At 38.2% G+C, this 22,246-nt stretch overlaps 1 protein-coding gene across 1 annotated transcript in view; it reads right to left on the bottom strand.

Annotated features, from left to right (window-relative positions):
• The window catches only part of NHLRC2 (NHL repeat containing 2), a gene marked incomplete at its 5' end in the record, with an annotated part of 55,939 nt that overhangs the window by 27,061 nt on the left and 6,632 nt on the right, over positions 1-22,246 (bottom strand). The window contains 3 exons of the mRNA XM_079793084.1: positions 8,357-8,486; positions 16,834-16,955; positions 20,769-21,224. Of these exons, the coding sequence (XP_079649210.1) occupies positions 8,357-8,486; positions 16,834-16,955; positions 20,769-21,224 (708 nt within the window). The remainder of the gene's footprint in view (positions 1-8,356; positions 8,487-16,833; positions 16,956-20,768; positions 21,225-22,246) is intronic.

Raw genomic sequence — 22,246 nt, 5'->3', positions numbered from 1 at the left:
TTGCTTACTACTAAATCTTCTGTCAAAAATACTATACTGTAGGTCTCTTTTGTAACTTGCTTTTTTCACTCAACAGATTCCTTCTGATACTTGTCCATGCTGCTAGGTGTATCTATGATTCATTATCACAATATCTAACCTATTTTTCATGTTGACTCCTGATAATTCCACTCTCAAATTCCTAACTATGGTAGCATTTCCGAAACATTTTATAAAATTATTAAAATATTTTTAAAACTCAAGTATTTACAAAGAACAATTTTTGTCAGCCACAATCCCCTTCAAATTTTAATTCAAAATCTGTTTAACTAGCTGTACAATTATGTGATTTAAATTTATATGAACCAATTCAATCTGAATGCTAAAAGCAAGTTATTTCTATAAAAATAAAGTTGGATATTTTGGAAAGACTCAATAAAGAAATGTAGCCCTATCTGGTTTGGCTCAGTGGATAGAGCGTCAGCCTGCGGACTAAAGGGTCCCAGGTTGGATTCTGGCCAAGGTCACATGCCTGGGTTGTGGGTTCGATCCCCAGTAGGGGGCACGCAGGAGGTAGCGGATCAATGATTCTCTCTCATCATTGATGTTTCTATCTCTCTGTCCCTCTCCCTTCCTCTCTAAAATCAATAAAAAAAGAAAAATTAAAAAAAAAAAAGAAATGTAGCTAAGTCAAATTGTTCTTCAATTAGGGGTAGTCCTACATCAAAGATGGGCTAAAAATTGTACATTTATAGTTCTTAAATTAAAATAAAGCATTTTTAGTTTTATGATTCTGGTTTAACAGATTCCGCCTCCTCTAACAGTTTAATTATCACAGCCAATCACTTCAATAAGGGATTCTACTGTATTTATTTAATTCACCAGCAATTCCTACAGTAAAAACAGGAACAAATCTTATAGGATTGTGTTTTGATGAAATACATATATGAAACAGATATACAAACATATAAATATAAATGAATGTGATTTTATGTTGATATATTTTTTAATGAATGACATGTTGCCAAAAGTAGTTTAGTAAAAACAAATGTAAGAACAAATATTCTATGATCTAATTTCCCATACTCTGACAATACATTAATCCAGGATTAGATTTTAAAGTAATTTAAATTAGTGGCTCTTAAAATGTTTTTGGGTAACATACCACTTTGAAACTCTGATGAGAATCCGACCAATTCCCCCAAATCTTAAAAAGAATTTCTGGGAAGTTTAAGTACCTTACAAAACCTAACCATGAATGCCTTGGGTATATGACTCAAGGTCAAAAGCTCTCAAGCTAGAGTAGTCATTGTGATTACAGGTCCTTCAGACAGTGCTTGGAAACCTTTTTCTCTTGGCCAGGAATTTGGAAGGTGTTAAACTTAAGTGTATTCAAGAATACGCCTCTTGCCAAGTACCTGAGTGAAACTATTTTAAGCTGTAAGTTAAACGAAGAACCACATGCTTATAATAACCTGTTGAGCTAAGTAAGGTAGGACTCACTTCCTTTACTGAAAACTGAGCTTAGTAATGACACAAGCCTCAGATAGCATGTCACTCCAGCTGGAAGCTGAGAGAGTACTTGTCAATAGAGCCAAGATATTCCTTGGAAAGCATTTTGGGTGCATTCTCAATATAAGATAAACAATCAGAAATTCCGTCAGATATAAGTATTGCTACCCCAGCTTTTTTTTTTTTTTTTTCATTTCCATTTGCCTGAAAGATATTTTTCCATCCCTTCACTTTCAGTCTGTGTGAGTCCCTTGTTTTGAGGTGGGTCTCTTGTAGACAGCATATATATGGGTCATGTTTTTTAATCCATTCAGCCACTCGATGTCTTTTGATTGGAGCATTTAGTTCGTTTACGTTTAAAGTTATTATTGATAGGTACTTGTTTGTGGCCATTTTTATTTTTTGTGCCTGTGTTCCTTCTTCCCTTTTTAATTTCTTCTTTTTATACCAGTCCCTTTAGCATTTCTTGCATTGCTGGCTTGGTCGTGATAAACTCCCTTAGCCTTTTTTTTTGTCTGTGAAGCTCCTTACTTCCCCTTCAATTCTGAAGGATTCAGTCCCTTGCTTTGCATCATTTTGTAAATTTTACTTATATCTGACAAAATAGACCTCAAAGTGAAGGCCATAACAAGAGATAAGGAAGGCCACTTCATAATATTAAAGGGATCGATACAAGAGGATATAACCCTGATAAACATATATGCACCAATGCAGGAGCACCCAAATACATAAAAAAACTCCTGGAAGATATCAAGGGAGAGATCGACAACAATACAACCATAGTAGGGGACTTGAATATACTAGTGACATCACTGGATAAATCTTCTAGACAAAAAATCAGCAAAGAAACCGTAATCCTAAATGACTCACTAGATCAGATGGACTTAATTGACATCTTCAGAACATTTCACCCCAAAGCCATGGAATATATGTTATGTTCTTCTCAAGCGCACATGGGACATTTTCAAGAATAGACCACATATTGGGTCACAAGCAAAGTCTCTTCAAATTCAAGAAGATTGAAATCATATCAAGCATCTTCTCAGACCACAATGGTATAATCCTACCTAATAGAAGACAAATATGCAAATTGACCATACCTCCAACACACCCACAAGCCACGCCCACCATCCAATCAGAGCAAGTATGCAAATTAACCCAACCAAGATGGCTACAGCCACAGAGAGCAAGGTTTCCTAGGTAACAGAAGAAGCCAAGCTTTCCGCCTGCCCTTGCCAGGCCTAAGCCTCCACTCAAGCTACAAAGTTTCAATTATAGAAGGTAAAGAAATTCAAACAGAAATGGCTGCAGAATGGAGCTTGAGAGAGCAGGCCAGGGTTGCCCCCAGCAACAGGGGAAGCAAAGCTTTCCGCACACCCTGGCCGGGCCCACCTGGTTAAGGCAACAAAGTTTCAATTATAACCCCAACAGAAATGGCTGCCGGCCCGGAGGGAGCCCCAGGCTTGGCTCCACTCCAGGCTACAAAGTTTCAATTGTAGAAGGAAAATAAATTCCAGATACCAGGGCCTCCACTTGGGTTGCCAGGGGGCGTGGCCAGCCTGCAAACAACCACAGGCCCCTCGCTCAGGCCATCCCACGCCCCAAGGGAACCACACCCTGATCAGGGACACCCTTCAGGGCAAACCAGCTGCCCCCCACCCCTGTACCAGGCCTCTATCCTATCTAATAAAAGAGTACTATGCAGATTGATCATCACTGCAACACACAATATAGCTGCCCCCATGTGGTCAAAGATCCTGCCCCCATGTGGACACAAGATGGCCACCACAAGATGGCCAGCAGGGGAGGGCAGTTGGGAGGCACCCGGACTGCAAGGGAGGGCAGTTGAGAGGGACCAGACCTGCAAGGGAGGGCAGTTGGAGGTGATCAACCCTGCAGGAGAGGGCAGTTAGGGGTGACCAGGCCAGCAGAGGAGGGAAGTTGGGGGCAAACAGGATGGCAGCGGAGTGGTTAGGGGGTGATCAGGCTGGCAGGTAGAAACAGTTAGGGGCAATCAGGAAGGCAGGCAGGCAAGCAGTTGGGAGCCAGCAGTCCTGGATTGTGAGAGGGATGTCCGATTGCCCGTTTAGGCCCGATCCACGATTGGGGTCCCAGATTGGAGAGGGTACAGGCTGGGCTGAGGGACAACCCCCCTCCGTGCACGAATTTCGTGCACCGGGCCTCTAGTATTAGAAATAAACAACAATAAAAACAATCAAAAAAATTCCAACACTTGGAAGCTGAATAGCATGCTATTAAACAATTATTGGGTTACCAAAGAGATCAAAGAAGAAATTAAAAATATCCTGGAAACAAATGACAATAAAAACACAACCCAAAATCTATGGGACACAATGAAAGCAGTCCTGAGAGGGAAGTTTATAGCTCTACAGGCCTACCTCAAAAAACAAGAAAAAATGGTAGTAAATCATCTAATTCTACAACTTAAAGAATTAGAGAGCAACAAGAAAAGCCCAGAATGAGCAGAAGGAAGGAGATGATAAAGATCAGAGCAGAAATAAATGACATAGAGACAAAAAAAATACAAAAGATCAATGAAACCAAGAGCTGGTTCTTTGATAGGATAAACAAGATTGATGAACCTCTAGCCAGGCTCACCAAGAAGCAAAGAGAGAGACCAAATAAACAAAATCAGAAATGAAAGAGATGAAATAACAGACCCCACAGAAATACAAGTTTTGTTAAAAAATACTATGAACAACTCTATTCCAACAAACTAGACAACCTGGAGTAAATGGACATATTCCTAGAAAAATACAACCTTCCAAAACTCAATCAGGAAGAATCTAAAAATCTCAATAGGCCGATAACTATGGAGGAAATTGAAGCAGTCATCAAAAAGCTTCCAGCAAACAAAAGCCCAGGGCCAGAGGGCTTCACAGAGGAGTTTTACCAAACATTCAAGGAAGAACTAAAACCTATCCTTTTCAGACTATTCCAAAAAATTCAAGTGGAAGGAACACTTCCAAGCTCATTCTATGAAGCCAGCATTACCCTAATAGCAAAACCAGATAAAGACAACACAATGAAAGAGAATTATAGGCCAATATCCCTCATGAACATAGATGCCAAAATCCTCAACAAAATTCTAGCAAAGCAGATTCAGCATTACATCAGAAAGATCATACACCATGACCATGTAGGATTTATCCTGGGGATGCAAGGATGGTACAGAAATTCCATGCTATAAAGTATGACTGAAAAACTTTTAGCCTAGAAAAATATTTAAGCACTCCTTGGCCATTAAATAATTCTAACTTAGTAAAGCATCCAGTAAAGTACATCCTGTTAATAAGCCCTGTAAAGTCTGATATATGTGACAGATTAAATTACTGGTCTCAATTCTTCACTCCTCTGTAATAATATTATATACCCACACCCTTGACATGGCCTCATTGTAGGTAAGTTGTCTATCCCTGCCCCATAACTTTGAGCTTAGTTATGTGACTTGCTTTAATAACAGTAGGTAAGCAGATATGACATAGCTAAGGCTCAATATGTGTAACTGGGCTTAATTCTCTTGTGCTCCTGCCTTTTGCCAAAATAATATTCTCAGGAAGCTACTGGTCCAAGGAGGAGGAGAAACAAATGGAGCACATGTGCACCCAAAGAAACACTTTGGAACCAAGCCCAGACTCTGCCTTGATCCCATATGTGAGTGAGAAATAAGGTTTAGATTTGTATAAGTTTTGGGATGATTTCTTATGAAGCATTATTGTGACAATTACTGACAGATACAGTAACTATAGGCTGTAAGTTGCAAAATGTAAAAATTACTGATTTCTATATGGACTAGTAGCTATAAATCACTGGGGGCTCATACACTAAGGGCAGACACTTTTCTTCCTTGGGGAGAGTAACAGCACACAAAGTAACAATTCTCATCCACTTTGACTATTTTACTGACAGGTATGTTTCAGACTATTTTTCTTCTGTAAGGCTTATGTTGAAATAGCTCAGTGGCAGGGAGACGGGAGTGGTAAATCCTAGTGGAAATGAGTATTTTTAATCCTGAAATTATTTAGAATTGTTGGTGCATGGTGATAAAAAGACTGAGTTGTAGTTAGTTTTATCAGTTTTCAAATTCTATATATACTAGAGGCCCAGTGCACGAATTCATGCACAGGTGGGGTCCCTCGGCCTGGCCGGTGATCGGGGCTGATGTGGGGGGAGCAGATGGCCAGGGGGAGGGACCACGGAAGGTTGGCTGGTGGAGGGACATCGGGAGTTTGGCCAGCCGTGGGAGATGGGCTGGCTGTGGGAGGTTGGCTGTGGGAGTGCACTGACCACTGGGAGGAAGCGCCTACATTGAGCATTTGCCCCCTGGTGGTCAGTGTGCATCACAGCAACCAGTCGACCAGTTGTTCAGTTGCTTAGGCTTTTATATATATAGACAGTGGCCAGGTGCATAATATTCATGCACGGGGAAAGGGGGGTGTCCCTCAGCCCAGCCTGCACCCTCTCCAATCGGGGACCCCTTGGGGTACATCCCTCTCGCAATCTGGGACTACTGGCTCCTAACCGCTCACCTGCCTGCATGCCTGATCACCCCTAACTGCCTCTGCCTTCCTGATCGCCCCTAAATGCCCTCCCCTGCCGGCCTGATCTTGCCCCCAACTGTCCTCCCCAGCAGGCCTAATCTCACCCTAAACTGCCCTCCCCTGACGGCCTGATTGTCCCTAACCCCCTGCCAGCCTGATCTCGCTCCCAACTGCCCTCCCCTGCTGGCCTGATCGCCACTAACTACCTCTGCCTCAGCCCCCACCACCATGGCTTTGTCCGGAAGGAAGTCGGACGTCTGGAAGATGGCCAGTTGGCCCTGTCTAATTAGCATATTACCCTTTTATTAGTATAGATAGATTATATAGGATAGGATTGCTTAAATGGGGGGAAAAGCCTTTTTCAGCATCAGCAGGAGGAGATGCTCTTGGCAGACAAAAATACATAATCCCTATATCTGGACTGATAGCCAGCCATATGCACTATACTGCTAAACCAGTCATTAAAAAATTGAACCGCTTTCTTACACCTTACACCAAACAGCTGTTGCCCTTAAAACCCCTCCTCAGCCCCCACCTTAGGTTCTGCCTTCACAGTTCACCCAGATTAGGTTCTGACTGGTCAGTTTCTATGCCAGTTAGCATCAAAAGCTCCGCCTCCTAGGCAGCCATTGGCTCCTCACAGTTCACCCAGATTTGGTTCTGACTGGTTGGTTTCTATGCCAGTCAGTGTCTCCAGGCCTATCTCTGGGCCTGATCAGAGAGGCAGGGCTGATCAGCAGCCACCCCAGGCTGCTGGAGAGCGAGCTGAACTGCTGACCTCTTGGAGACAGAGAGAGCCTCGCCAGCAGCCTAGGGCAGCTGCTGACCAGCCCCGCCTCTCTTTCTCTCTCTGAGAGGTCATCAGTTCAGCCCGCTCACCAGTCCCCGCCCACCCAAGTCTGCTGCGCGCGCCTGGCGTTCGATCGTCCCTTAGGTCGTTTTGGACATTACGGACCCTGGCTCTTTATATATATAGATAATCTATGTTCTTACTGATTGTACCTGGGATGTACTGCTCCCTCTACCACCCCATCCTCTTCCCTACTATGATTATTGTGACACAGAATTCCAAAAAGGAAAATCTCAAAAAGAACTTGTGCAAAATCCCCAAGTTATACATATTAAGTACAGGTAGTACCAAAAATTCATTCACTTATTTTATGAATATTAAAAACTCTATAGAAAGTTAATCAAATGAAAAAAATCAAGGTCTTTGAATTATAAACAAATTGGCATCATGATAAAAAATTATCTCAGATGTAAAGCCACTCAACTAAACTGATGTTTATCCTATATAATAAAGGGCTAATATGCAAATATACCAAATGGTGGAATAACCAATCACTATGACGCACACTGACCACCAGGGGGCAGAGGCTCAACACAGGAGCTCTCAGCCAGAAGCTCTGAGCCGGGCTCACAGCTGGCAAGGAGCGGGCCTAAGCTGCCAGTTGGACATCCCCCAAGGGCTCCTGAACTGCAAGAGGGCGCAGGCCGGGTTGAGGGACCGCCCCCTCTCCCCCGAGTGCTCAAATTTCATGCACCAGGCCTCTAGTTCACTCTATAAATATATTAAGACCATCCAAACCATTTAGTCCCAAATTCCATTTTCAGTGTATTCTACTAACTTACTTTATTCATTACTCTGGTTGTTTATATGTAGATAACCATCCCTGTATCACTGAGGGCCAATGAGAAATAAAGAGGACTTATGCTCCTGGGTCATCTTATAGTCAATTAATGTAGGTAACAAAGATTGTAAAGATAATGTCAATCTTATTCATTATCAATACCTATATAATACAGAAGGGCAGAGTGTTTTTTTTTAATTGCTCAAAAGAAGCTATCATGGTTCAATACAAATTTTAATAATCTGAAAAAAGCAACTGTCACTTTTTAATTGCTTTTTCAAACTAGAAAAAAAAGGACATTGTTAAATGGTATAGTTCATGAATAATCTTTTGAAGTTCTGAACTATAATCCTAATTTAAGAATATTCAGAGATACATTAATTGGAAGCTGCAGCTAAACTGAGATTCTTTAACATTAATTCAGAATAATATATACACTATCTTGTGTATAAAACATAATGTGTAATGTTACATGTTTTATATAATAATATACTCCATCTTATATACATTACTGCTGGCTTTGCTTTTAGACAATAAATCTCAAGCCACAGGCATAAAAGTATAAGATTACTAGCAATAGAATTAATCCAAATGAATGTCCCCAGCATCTTTTTAAAATCTTAGATTTATGAAACAATGTTGACTTATATTAAGTATTAAAAGTTTACATACCTGATGATCCCAAAATTACATCCCACGGGGAACTAATGGGCTGTTGCTCTCCTTTAGCTCCACCTTCTTTATCTGTACCTTGAATCCCAATGCCAGCTACGGTGCTCACCATCTCAGCTTCTAGGTCAATCTACAGAAATAAATATGTTTTATGCAATGCATGTTACCTTTTATTTTCTTTTGTACATGAAGATTTTCAATAAAAACATTTAGAAGGTATTTGCAATACAAATCCTTTCTTTAAAAACAAAGAAGTATAAATCCCTGGGAATTAGGGGGAAAGAAGGATGAATAAGTGGAACACAGGATTTTTAGGGCAGTGAAACTATTCTATCTGATGCTATAATGGTCAATGGATACATGTCATGGTGCATTTGTCCAAACCTACAAAATGTGCCAACCAGAGTGGACCCTAACATAAACGATGATCTCTGCATGATAATGATGTGCAGGTTCTATAAGTGTAACAAATGGTATCACACTGGTGTGGAATGATTGATGATGAGGGAGTGTTGCAGGGATGGGGGGAAAGAAACTGTGCTTTATGTTCAATTTTGCTATGAATCTAAAACTGCTCTAAAAAATAAAGTCTATTATCTTAAAAAAATTTAAAAGCTTAAAAAAGGTTCAATCAAGCATAGGGTGATCTTGTTATTCAAAAGCACAAAACTCAGTCCTTTTCATTTCCTCACCTGTTCATGCCCCCACTTCCCTCCTGCTCCCCTCATCTCATCATGCCTCTACCAGAAATGGTGTTGATCTTCTCTTAACTATAAAATATTTTAAAAGAAAGTGAAATTTTAAAGCAAAATCTAAAAAATTCACATTTCTTAAAATTCAATGTATTTCAATTGTGCTTGGCTACTAAATGACACATATATAGCTTAATATGTGCCAGCTGCTGATCCAGGTGTCATCCATCCATTCATCCTCATAATGACTTCGATTATCATTATTGCACAGATCATTATATAACTTTCTCAGGATCCTATAGCTAGTAAGTCCAGGATCTGGGATTTGAATACAGGCAGTGCTAGCTCTACTACATTATATTGCCTCTACTGTATAAAATGGAAAACTAATGCATTCTACTGGGGAAAAAAAGCTATGGTTTCATCTCCTGAGACCCTTCCACCAACACTTTACCATGAACATTTTCAAACTAGAAAAAAGTTAAAAGAATCTTGCAGCAAAGATCCATACACACACCACTTATCACCATTTCACTTACTTGCTTTATTACATATTTTACTCAGCTATCAATCTACCCACCAACAATGTATGGGAGTTCCAATTGCTCCACATTCTTGCCAATATAAAATGTTGTCAGTCTTTTAAATTTAAATCATTATAGTGGACATAAAGTGGATAAAAAGTGATCAACATCCTGAGTTGAAAAGGAAATGTAAAGGACAAGGTCATTCTTATACCTTGTTTTGAAAAAATGTCTGATCAAATCTTTGACCCATTTTTTATTGAGTTATCTTCTCATTTTTTAGTTGTAGGAACCTTTATATATTTCATGGATACTAATCCCTTCATAAATATGTTTTGTAAATTTTTAAGGTTATTTTTTTGACAGCCTGTAGCTTGTCTTTTAATAGTAAATTTTAATGAGCAGAAATTTTAACTTTTGATAAATTTGAATTTATCATTTTTTCTTTTATGATTATGTTTGTGTCCTGTCTTTGGAAACCTTTGCCCACCTTTAAGTCATGAAGATATTGTTTTCGTCTAAAAGCTTTAAATTTTTAGCATTTACATTTAGGTCTGTGATGCATCTCGAGTTTATTTGTATACAGTATGCGAGGTAATGTGTTTCTTTTTATCCCCCACATGGGTATCTAGTTGTTTAAGCACAATTTGCTAAAATGACTTTCCTTTCTCCCTTGACTGCTTTGATGCTTTCTGGCAAGTCATAAATGTATTTGATATGACGTTTCTTCTAGGTGCTTTATTCTTTTTATTGATCTATATATTAAACAAAGTATCACAGTCTTGATTAGCGTAACATTAAGTAAGTCTTGAAATCAGGTACTATAAGTCTTTTAACTTTGTTCATTTTCAAGATTTTAGATATAATAAATTCTTTACTTTGCATTTTCATGTAAATTTTGGGATCCACTTAATACCTTCAAAAAAGCCTGATAGAGTTTTGAATGGGATTGCACTGAGTTTAAAGGTCAATTTGGAGAGAACTGACATCTTAATATTGAAACTTCCAATCCAATACTGTTTTATAATTTGAAGTACACAAGTCTTGTGTGTATTTTGTTAAATTTATTCTAAGTACTTTATGTTTTTATTGCTACCGTAAATAGAATTTTACTAGAAAAAATTTAACTTCCAATTAACTGTTAGTACTATATAAACACACAGTGGATCTTTTTTATTGACTTTGTATTCTGCAACCTTCCTAAATTCTCTTATTAGTGCAAGTAGCTTTTTCATAGATTTCTTTGAATTTTCTATGTATACTAGAGGCCCGATGCACGAAATTCATGTAAGATCTCACTCGAGGATTTCACTCATTTGTGGAATATAATGAACAACATAAACTGATCAACAAAAACAGATCCAGAGACAGAGAAGCATGGATCAGACCATCAAACTTCAAAGGGAAGGTAGGGGAGGATGAGGGTAAGGGGGAGAGGTCAACCAAAGGACTTGTATGCATGCATATAAGCCTAACCAATGGACACAGATACCAGGGGGGTGAGGGCATGAGTAGGGGGATGGCGAGGGTGCGGGAGGTAATGGGGGATAAGGACACATATGTAATACCTAAATCAATAAAGAAAAAAAAATTCATGCAAGAGTAGGCCTTTCTTCCCCTGGCTGCCGGCACCGGCTTCCCTCAGGCACCCGGACCGGGGCTTCCCTCCGGTCACCAGCAGGCACCCAGGATCCGGGCTTCCCTCAGGCGGCCTGTAGGCACTTGGAACGCAGGCTTCCCTAGCAGCCCCAGCTACACTTTTATTATTATGGATGACATGCCATTGGCAAATAAAGACAGTTCTTCCTATATGCCTTTTTTGTTTCTCTTTGTTGCCTTACTACATACAATAGGTGTGGCGAGAGTGGGAATCCTTGCCTTGTTCCCAATCATGGAAGGAAAGCATTCAATATTTTGCATTAATTGTAGCTATATAGCCATTTTGTAAATGCCCTTTGCTCATATTCACAATGGTTATTTCCTTTTCAAGTTTACTAATTTTATCATTAATAGGTATTAAACTGCCCAGCCCGTGTGAACCAAGAGGTCACTGTTTGATTCCTGATCAGGGCACATGCCCGGGTTGTGGGCTTGATCCCCAGTGGGGGGCATGCAGGAGACAGCCGATCAATGATTCTCTCTCATCACTGATGTTTCTGTCCCCCCCCTTCTCTCTGAAATCAATTAAAATTCAATTAAAAAATATATTTTAAAAATAGGTATTAAATATTTTTAAATGTTTTTCTAAATATAGTAATGATTGTCTTTTATTCCTTTACTACGATGAAATACATTGATTTATTTTAGCAATATCCTCTTGCATAATTTTTATAATCTCTCAAAATTGTAAAGAATATTATTAATGTAACCCTATCTATATTTTTTACTTAACTAAATCTGCAAAAATGCAATAGGCAGCTAGGGATAGGTCCTTGAAATAATATTTAATCTAAAAAAATGTATCTTAGAAATTGACATAACAATCAAAGAATTCCTCTTGCAAAAAGCCCCTGGTCCAGGTGATGTTACTGAGGTTTTTTAATGAATGTTCAAAACCATTAATATTTACATTAGACAAATTATTCCAAAAGTAAAAAAAAAAAACACACACAAAAAAACTAACTAGCTCATTTAATGAGGTTAGTGTGACCTTGATTCCAAAACCAGGTTACAACAGTACAAGAAAACAGAATCATTTAATTTATGAACATAAATTTTTAAATATTAAATATAATTTTGGATAATCAAATCCAACTAGACTTTTAAAAAATTTATCATTAAGTAAGGTTTATCCCAGGAATACAAAGATGGTTTAACATTAAAAAAATAGTAATATAATTCATTACATCAACACACTGAGGGCAAAATATTACCTAATTATTTCAATAAATATAGAACATACACTTCATAAAATTATATAATAAAATAATTCTAAGTAACTAAGAATATAAATAAAGTTTCTTCATAAATATTTTTTCCCCAAAGCTATAGAAGACACTAAACTTTGGAGAAAATTGACATGCATTCTCTTTAAGAATATGAGCATGACAAAATACACACTCACTGCTAATGCTTAACAGTAACTGAGGTTCTATCCAGCAATATAATAAAAAAAGATGTGTATAAATAAGAAAGGAAACTATAAACCTGCCATTTGTTTTTTGCCGACATCATAATTTATATAAGAGAGAAACATGCAAATTGACCATACCTCTGCTACGCCCAAAAGCCATGCCCACAAGCCAATCAGGAATGAGTATTCAAATTAACCCAACCAAGATGGTGGTTAATTTGCATATCCAGGCGCAGAGCGAAGCCTGAAGACAGCGTAGAAGGAAGACAAGCACTGCAGAAGGGAGTGAAGCTGCGGAGAAGCAAGCGGTGGGGAAGGGAGGGAAGCAGGTGGGGCGGCGGAGAAGGGAGGGAAGCAGGCGGGGCGGCGGAGAAGGGAGGGAAGCAGGTGGGATAGCGGAGAAGGGAGGGAAGCAGGCGGGGCGGCGGAGACCGCAGCAGGAAGCCCTATTGCAGGAATCTTCCTGCAACGGGCCTCTAGTCTATATAATAAAAGCCTAAGCAACCTTTATGGTGGAACGACCAGAATGACCGGTCACTATGATGCACACTGACCACCAGGGGGCAGACGCTCAATGCAGGAGCTGCTCCCTGGTGGTCAGTGTGCTCCCACAGGAAGCTGGGCTCACGGCTGGCGAGCGCAGCAGTGGTGGCGGGAGCCTCTCCCACCTCCGTGGCAGTGCTAAGGAGCAGTGAGCAGGTGGGTGGTAAAGAGTGAGGGGTCCCGGACTGCGAGAGGGTGCAGGCCAGGCTGAGGAATCCTCCCCCACAGTGCGTGACTTTCATGCACAGGACATCTAGTTATTTATATAAGAACAAAAGTTTTTGCAGAAATGGATATGCTGATTCTAAAATTCATAGGAAATTGTAAGGTACCCAGAACAGCCAAAACAATGTTGAAAAAGAAGACTGTGAGAAGATCTGTATTTAACTGATTTCAAAATTTATTAAAAGTTACAGCAATCAAAACAGTGTGGTGTAGATCAATGGAATAGATCTGGATGTCCAGAAATAAAACTATGCATGTATGAATAATTACATGACTCAACAATTTGAGTACTTAAATATTGATCCCAGGAAAATAAAAATGTATGTCTACACAAAACTTACACATGAATTATTTACCCATAATAGCAAAAAACTGGAAATACCCTGAATGTCAACCAACTGATGAATAGACAGACATAATGTGGAATATCCATACAATGGAATGCTATTCAGCAATACAAAGGAATCAACTACAGATGAACCTCAAAAACATTACATGGAATGAAAGAAGCCAGGCACAAAGACCATTTATTGTATGACTCTATTTATATGAAATGTTCAAGAGACTTTCTACATCTATAAAGATTAGTGCTGTGGTGGGAGTAGGAATTAATTGTAAAAGGCACGAACATTCTTACTGAGAGGATGAAAATATTCTAAAACTAATTTATGGTTATGGCTGCACAACTTTACAGCCCCTCCCCCTGGCCGGCGCCACCCCCAATCGGCCCCCCTACCCCGATCGGGGATGGGGCCAGCTGGCCAACCTCTCGCGATCCCTCCCTCCAGCCGGTCTGGGCCCGATCGTCCCCAATTGGGGTAGGCTAGCACCAGGCCTCTAGTCCTATATAATAAAGAGGTGATATGCAAATTGACCCTCACACCATCACAAGATGGCTCCCTACAACCATGCTGGCATGGGGTTATGAGGGATGACCAAACAACTGAACAAGCAGGCTGCGTGGGGCAACCAAGCCAGCAGGGGGGCTAGTGAGGGACAACCAAACGACTGAACATTACAGCTGCGTTGGACGACCAGGCCGGCAGGGGAGGCAGCTGGGGGCGACCAGGCCAGCAGAGGGGGGCAATTGGGGGCGACCGGGCCAGCGGGGGGGGGGGGGGGGGCAGTAAGGGGTGACTAGGCCGGCAGGGGGGGCAATTAGGAGTGACCAGGCTGGCAGGGAGGGGGCAGTTGGGGGCAACCAGGCAGGCAGGCAGGTGAGTGATTAGGAGCCAACGGTCCAGGATTGTGAGAGGGATGTGCCAGATTGGAGAGGGTGCAGTCTGGGCTGAGGGGGACCCCCCCCCTGCCATGCACGAATTTCGTGCACTGGGCCTCTAGTATCATAATAAAGTTATTAAAAAACAAGCACACAAAACACTACATGTTTTGGAAGGTCAGATACAAATAAAAATATATGAGTTGAACATAGAATGACTGCCTGCAGGTGTGTTTATGCAGAGGAAATGGGAATGGGAATAAAGAGGAATTTATAAATTAATAAATAATATTCTGAACAAAAGATAGGTCTGCATTGAAAAATGTGAGCTGTAAATGTAAGATTATGACCAATCCTCTGTTAATGAGGTTTAAACAAAAGTAAAATACAATAAATATTTTTTAAAAGAGAGGAAGAAATAATTCCACTTTATGTCCTATTATTTGCAGACACTAAACTAAGCCATATAGTATAAAAATAACTTTGGGTAACCTAAATATGTGATTATGCTACTTAAAAAGTATTTGAAATATAGTCAATACTTCAAAATCTGTGGGTTCTAAAGCAAGAGATATAATGGACAATTAAAAAAGGACAAGTACTCACTGAATATTGCAGGTAAATATTTTACTACTTTAATACCCTGTTAGGTATCTAGGATATGATAAATTAAAGAAGCATACAACCCCAAAAGATATTGCTAAGGACTTTAAGGACTTAGTAACAATAGAAAAGCACTTTTTTTCCAAAGTATATACCATGAAATCATTAGTTAGTCCTATGAAAAGTTCTGCCTAAAAAGTAATCCTTGATCAAGTAAGTTTGGAAATACTACACACATATACCCCCAGCAATGTATTCACAATACACTAGCATATTAAAGTGTCTAAAAAGACAGTCTCCAAGACTTGGAAAAGAAAACTAAGTCTGTTTTATTTTATAAATCTATAAAATTCTTTTTTCATGGAACACCTTTTCATATTAAGAGAAATATACACTTTAGAAAATGCATCAGATGTTCTTTGCTCAGAAATTCATTCAACAAATATCTATTGAACACCTGCTGTGGGCCAGGCCCTGTTCCAGGTGCTTAGGATTTCAGAGATAAGGAAACCAAATTTCATGACCTCATGGAGATTTTCATTACAGTGGATATTATATGTCCTACACATGTTTTTTCAATTATATGTATAATAGGTGATAATATTGTCAAATGGGCATAGATATCGATAGACAAAGAAACAGCAAGAAAATCAAGAATGTATCTGAAACAGTATGTTTAGGCATGATGGATTAGATCAACTTAGTTAAATTTTAGAAAAAGACAGCAACTTAAAGACCACTGATTTATAGCCAAAATCTTCATCAATAAGGAATGTTTAAAATGACTTCTACAATGGATATGATGCAGTCATATCATTCATGTGACTAATATAGACAAATAAGTTAAAAAGACTGCAGAAGATATGTAAGTACGGTAGGATTCTACCACCATTTGTTTAAAAAAAAATTGTCTAGAGCAGCAGTCACCAACCAGTGGTCTGCAGACCACTGGTGGTTTGTGAGGTCCGAAAGGTTGGCGACCGCTAGTCTAGAGTCAGTCCTTTTATTATAAATTTATTTGAGAAAATTTCTGAAAAGACACAAATTTTAATTATGGTTGGTTACCTCTAGGGAGATGGAATAAAAGATCAGAGAACTATTTTTTATCTTTATGATTAACTCATTTTTAAAAACAAGATTCATTACTTTTATTCAGATATAAAACAACTTTTAAGACTTATTGACTGATAAGTATTTGTAGGCAAAGTAAAAAAGATGAAGGCAGGAAGTGGTATGATTTTTTTTTTTTTAGGTTTCAGAAAATTTAACTTTTAAAAGGACAAAGCACCACTTTGTATATAGTGGTTAGGAAAATATCTCAAAATGAGGAGCTTTTGGGTGAGTAGGCATGAGACTTTGAAACAAAGGGCAAAAAAAGGGGACTTGACTGAGGGTTTATCTTCTGATACAACTATAGGCTGACACCCAGAAAAACAAGATACCTAAGAATAAAACTAAAGCTAGCACCTCTTAAAATAGCTGAATATGAACTATTTGAGGTATTTAAGCATCACCCTCTCACTCTAAATATTTAATGTAGCAAGTAAATATCTGTTTTTCTGATTGGAAGTATAAAACTATTTAAAATGGAAAATTACCTTTCTTATAAGGTGGTTTTCAGTATCTGCCACATATATGATATTGTTCATTATGGCTACACCCTGTGGTGAATTAAAAGTTGACTCTGAAAATATTCCATCTTTTCTTCCAGGATTGGGTCCTAAAAGACAAGATAGCCATAAGACAAAATTTTTCCATTTAGCAAAACCTCCAAAAGAAAATCTGTACTTAAAGCCTGGATTTTAATATAAATAACATGATGTTTCTATCTGAACACTAAAATGTTTCCTAATATATCTGTTTTTCTCAAGAGTAACAAGTGTTGCTAATAACAGGGTGTATTGGATAATGGCTACTAGTATACTTAACTACAGTAACATATTTCAGAAGAAAATACTTTTAAAAGCATCTTAAGTACCTGTTAGGAAGAACTAAGTATAATTTTAATTTTTAAGCATCTAGATGAGTGATATTGAACAATTTGGGAAGATATGTTCATTTGATAATACTATTGACTGGTGAACAACATAGGTTTGAATTTCATGGGTCCACTTATTATGAGGATTTTTTTCATTTATTTTAAATTTAAAGATCTACTTGGTTTTACTGAATGATTCATGAATCAGGCAGCATTTCAGCTAATAAATAGGAAGAAGCTCTCTTATGTGGGGTTTTTTCAATAAATACTGTAAATGAATTCTCCCTATGATTTTCTTAGTAGCATTTCTTTTCTCTAGCTTACTTTTTTGTAAGAATATAGTATATAACACATATCCTATATGATAAAGAGGTAATATGCAAATTGACCATCACTCCAACACACAAGATGGCCGTCCCCATGTGGACACAAGATGGCTGGCAGGGGAGGGCAGTTGGGAGGGACCGGGCCAGCAGAGGAGGGCAGTTGGAGGCGACCAGGCCTGCAGGGGAGGACAGTTGGGGGGACCCAGGTTGGCAGGGGAAAGCAGTTAGGGGCAACCAGGCTGGCAAGGGAGGGCAGTTGTTGGTGCCTGGGCCAGCAGAGGAGGGCAGTTAGGGGCAATCGGGCCGGCAGGGGAGCAGTTAGGAGTCAACCAGGCTGGCAGGGGAGTGGTTAGGGGGTGACCAGGATGGCAGGCAGAAGCGGTTAGCGGCAATTCAGGCAGGCGAGCAGTTGGAAGCCAGCAGTCCTGGATTGTGAGAGGGATGTCCGACTGCCCGTTTAGGCCTGATCCCACCGGGATCGGGCCCACCGGCATCAGGCCCACCGGGATCGGGCCTAAACAGGCGGTCGGACATCCCTCGAGGGGTCCCAGATTGGAGAGGGTGCAGGCTGGCTGAGGGACACACACCCCCGGTGCACGAATTTTGTGCACCGGGCCTCTAGTATACAATATGTGTTAATTGACTGTTTATGTTATCAGTAAAGATTATGGTCAACAATAGGCTATTAGTAGTTTAGGCTATTAGTTAAGTTTTTAGGAAGTCAAAAGTTGCACGCGAATTTTCAGCTGCACAGGGGGATGGTACCCCTAAACCCCAAATTGTTGGTCAATTGTACAATGAAAATCATGAACCCTTTCCTTATGGAAAAATACACATACCCATAAAATGTCACAAATAATTTCAAGAGGTTCCTAGATCCTCAAGTCCATTCAAGAATTTCTTAAAGAAGCCATGAACCCTAGGTTAAGAATCCTTCTTTTACTATTTCACTTTGCCACAAAGTTCTATACCTTATAGACATTGAAAAATAAAGAGAGTGATTCTGGTCTAGTGACCTACTTCTCAGCTTTTGTAATACATGTGGTGTTTTAAGGTGGAGAGTAATCAAAATATAATTGTTATTTCTTTGACCAGAGGACAAGCCATTCAAAGCCTCTAAGGCAGCATTTCCAAACTATGCTTTGCAAAACTCCACTGTCCATAAGAAGTTAGTAAGACAGGTGGATAGAAACATAAACTCAAGAGCCCAACAGACTTGATTTAAATCCCAGCTCTCTCTCTCTCTAGCTGATGACTATTCTCTGTGTCTCAGTTTATCTTCTGTATAATGGAACTAATAATATACCTAACTCACAGCACTGTAAGAACTAAATAAATTAATCAGGTAAAGTACTTAGAATAATGCCAGAAGTTGCCTGGCCAGCGTGGCTCAGTGGTTGAATGTCGACCTATGAACCAGGAGGTAATGGTTCAATTCCGGTCAGGGCATATGCCCAGTGTGGGGTGTACAGGAGGCAGCCGATCAATGATTCTCTCTTATTGATGTTTCTGTCTCTCTCTCCCTCTCCCTTCCTCTCTGAAAGAAATAAAAATATATTTAAAAAAATTAAAAATGCCAGAAGTAAATGTATTACTATTATACTATTATTATTACTATTATTGACAGTTTTACTGTTATTACTATTATTAGTACTATTATTATTAGTGGTGAGAGTTCCCTGAAGGGAAAAAAGGAAGAGAATTGTGGTCACTTCAAATTAAAAGATACTGTGTACTATAAAGTCTCTTGGATATTCATGAGGTACATTAGCAGAGTAAAAGATATGAGAAGTACAGTACAACCATCACCAACAAAAAAATCTGTTAAACCACATCTAACTAGTTTTTCCTGGTGTAGCAGAACACAATTCTTTTTTAAAAATTCCAGAATAACTATTAATTTATTACAAGATAACAGTATTTATTACAAGATAACAGTATTCCTAAAAACATGTTTGGGAAAGCTAGCTTGCTGCTAGTTTTCTCTATTTAACCAAAAAAGAATATTTATCTATACTATTTTGAAAGTTATAGAATCTATTATAAACTCTTTTAACCATTTAAATTCAACCTGCTACAATATTTTGAGTAACAATTCTCATAACTGCATGCCATAAACCAAAATACTAAGTTACTAAAACAAAATAAACAACATAAAACACACGCATACTCTAACAAAAACAACAAGAAACAAATTCAAGAGCTGAAGGAATAATATCTTGGCATATGAAGATTAGCACCAGGGTTTAGGAACATGATTAGTTTATTTGCACTAGGAGTGCAAGTATCTCTATTTTATGCAGTATGTGTTACTCAAGCAGGACTGCAGAGATGAATTACTTTTCTCTTTGATTAATATGTTGTTAATAATAATAAATTATTTTTAAATTAATACAACTTTATTAATTATGTAGATGTAAATAAGAGTCCTTTTTAGATTTAAGATCAGAGAGATATGGAACAAAATGATCCATGCTTGAACGATACTTATATTTTGCTAAATCCAAAGGGAAATGATCTAGACATATGAGTAAGTTCTTATGGAAGGAAAGGAAAAGAAAATTATATACAAATCCTAGGTTATTGATTTTATAATCTAAGTCTCAAGTTCCTAGGGAATTGTCTTGGTCTTAAAAAAAAAAAAGATATGGGGGGAAAAAAAAAGATAAGGCTATATTTTGATGGAAAGTGAAATACTTCCATTTAAAATGCCCCAAATCCAAAATGTATACAGAGTATACAGGTCCTCAAATACATTCAGCATCGTTTTCTTATAATGTTGATAATATGCCACAGGTACTGAACTCTTCTTTATATCAATTAGCCTATGGTAAAATTTGTTTTGTTATATGTTTTTTCATTTGAAGGTGCAGAACCTATTGACGATGTTAAGTGAGGATTTATTGTAATACTTTCATAAGATACAATAAGAGTGTGGTAGTTTTTTTGAAAAAACAACATATACAAATATACTTTAAAAATTACTAGCTTAAAGATTTCCTCCTTTTGATTTGAATGGGGTTTTGTAGGGTATTTTTTTTGTTTGTTTGTTTTTGTTTTTGAGTGAGAAGAGATTACTTCAGGTACCATACATTAATTAACAAATTTCATAAAGTTAAAGTTAATGTATAGTGCTATAATTAGCTCTTATTTATAAATTTCAATATATTTCCTTGAACTTTTTTTCACTAAAAATACATTACATATCATAATTAGAAATAAACTTTACCTCCAATGCTGTACTGAATTTGTCCATTCTTCCAGACGACCAAAATTCTATGATGTCCAGTGTCTGCTATTACCAATCTCTTAGAAAGAGGGTCTACTGTTACTTTGCCAGGAAATAGCAATGGTGAAGGTGGCAAAGAATCTTTATAGAGTTTTATTCCAATTTTATTAGCTCTGATCTGTCCCCTGTCTTTGTAATACTTTAAAGCTATTGAAGTATACAAAAACAACTTCTCTTTGTGTCCCTCTCCAATCAACGAAAACAACATGTTTCCACGGGGTCCAAGTATGACCACAGTTGGCCAGCAGGAAACCTCCAGTTCTTGCCAAAGGCTGGCATCTGCATCATTAACCACAGGGTGGGTGATGTCATATCGAAGAACAGCACTCTTAATGTTATCCAGGACTTTCTCATTTGGAAACTTAGCCGAGTGAACACCAACAATCAGAAGACCATCTAAATGAAAGAAGTTAAATATTATGAAATATTAAAGCCTGAATAGCATCATCCACAAATTAGGTGCTGGCTCATTAGTAAATATAAATAGTCCAGAGGGAAAAAACAATAAAAAAGGCAGAACTAAATTAGTGTGTGTATTTGACTGCATTTAAACACAGGTCTAAAAAATTAACATTCAAGGTTTCTTTTATTTCTAGAACATTTTCTTGGATTCTAACTTTAGATTATTAGCTCCGGTCAGTTGTTTTGATTTTATTCTTCAGAGTCTCCAAGTAGTCTTATGTTGGACCTCTTCTGCTGGCTTCCAATTCAATCATTTTTTAACTCTTGTTTCTTTTCTTTAGCTCATTTTTATTCCCTAAGTTTTACCCCCTGCTTTACTTCAATGCCCCTTACTCCATTTTTACATGAATTTATTGTCCCTTTGGCATAATTTGGTATTCATTTCTAATATAATTCCGACCTTTTCCTTCTATTTCTTTTCTGAGTTCAATCAGGACATTTCTTCTTCCTTTTTTTTTTTCTTTTTCTTTTTGGTCCATTTCTGTTTAGGTTTTGAATTTTGATTCAGGTTGCTTTTTCATTATTCCTAAAATCTGTTTGAAAATATGTAATTCAATTGAAAAATTGTTACAGTTTTTGCCAATATTGTGAGAATTTTTTAAGTGAGAATTTTCATCAGCATTTCAACTCTGAGTGACATTTTCAACTTTTTACAGTTTTATATGGATATGATGTTTTTAATATTCATTTCATGTTGTGGACAGGGCTCTGTTTGAGAGCGCCCTCTTCTGACAGTTCCCTTTTTCTGTGCAGTTAATCATACAGAACAAAAATAGGAAGAGCTTAGCCCCAAGTGTCTTTTCCCTTTGCTGAATTCTATGAGTCCTCCTAAACCTGGTGGTGGTTTTAGGAATCCTGACACAAAATGAAATTATATAGACTCATTAAAAAGTTTAGTTTCACTATAAAATAAATAATGCATTTTCTAATTTTTAATAAAGTATAAAACAAAAAAT

The sequence above is a fragment of the Cnephaeus nilssonii genome (genome assembly GCF_951640355.1).
Source record: "Cnephaeus nilssonii genome assembly, chromosome: 16".
Taxonomy (NCBI): domain Eukaryota; kingdom Metazoa; phylum Chordata; class Mammalia; order Chiroptera; family Vespertilionidae; genus Cnephaeus; species Cnephaeus nilssonii.
This window is presented reverse-complemented; position numbering and strand designations above follow the sequence as displayed.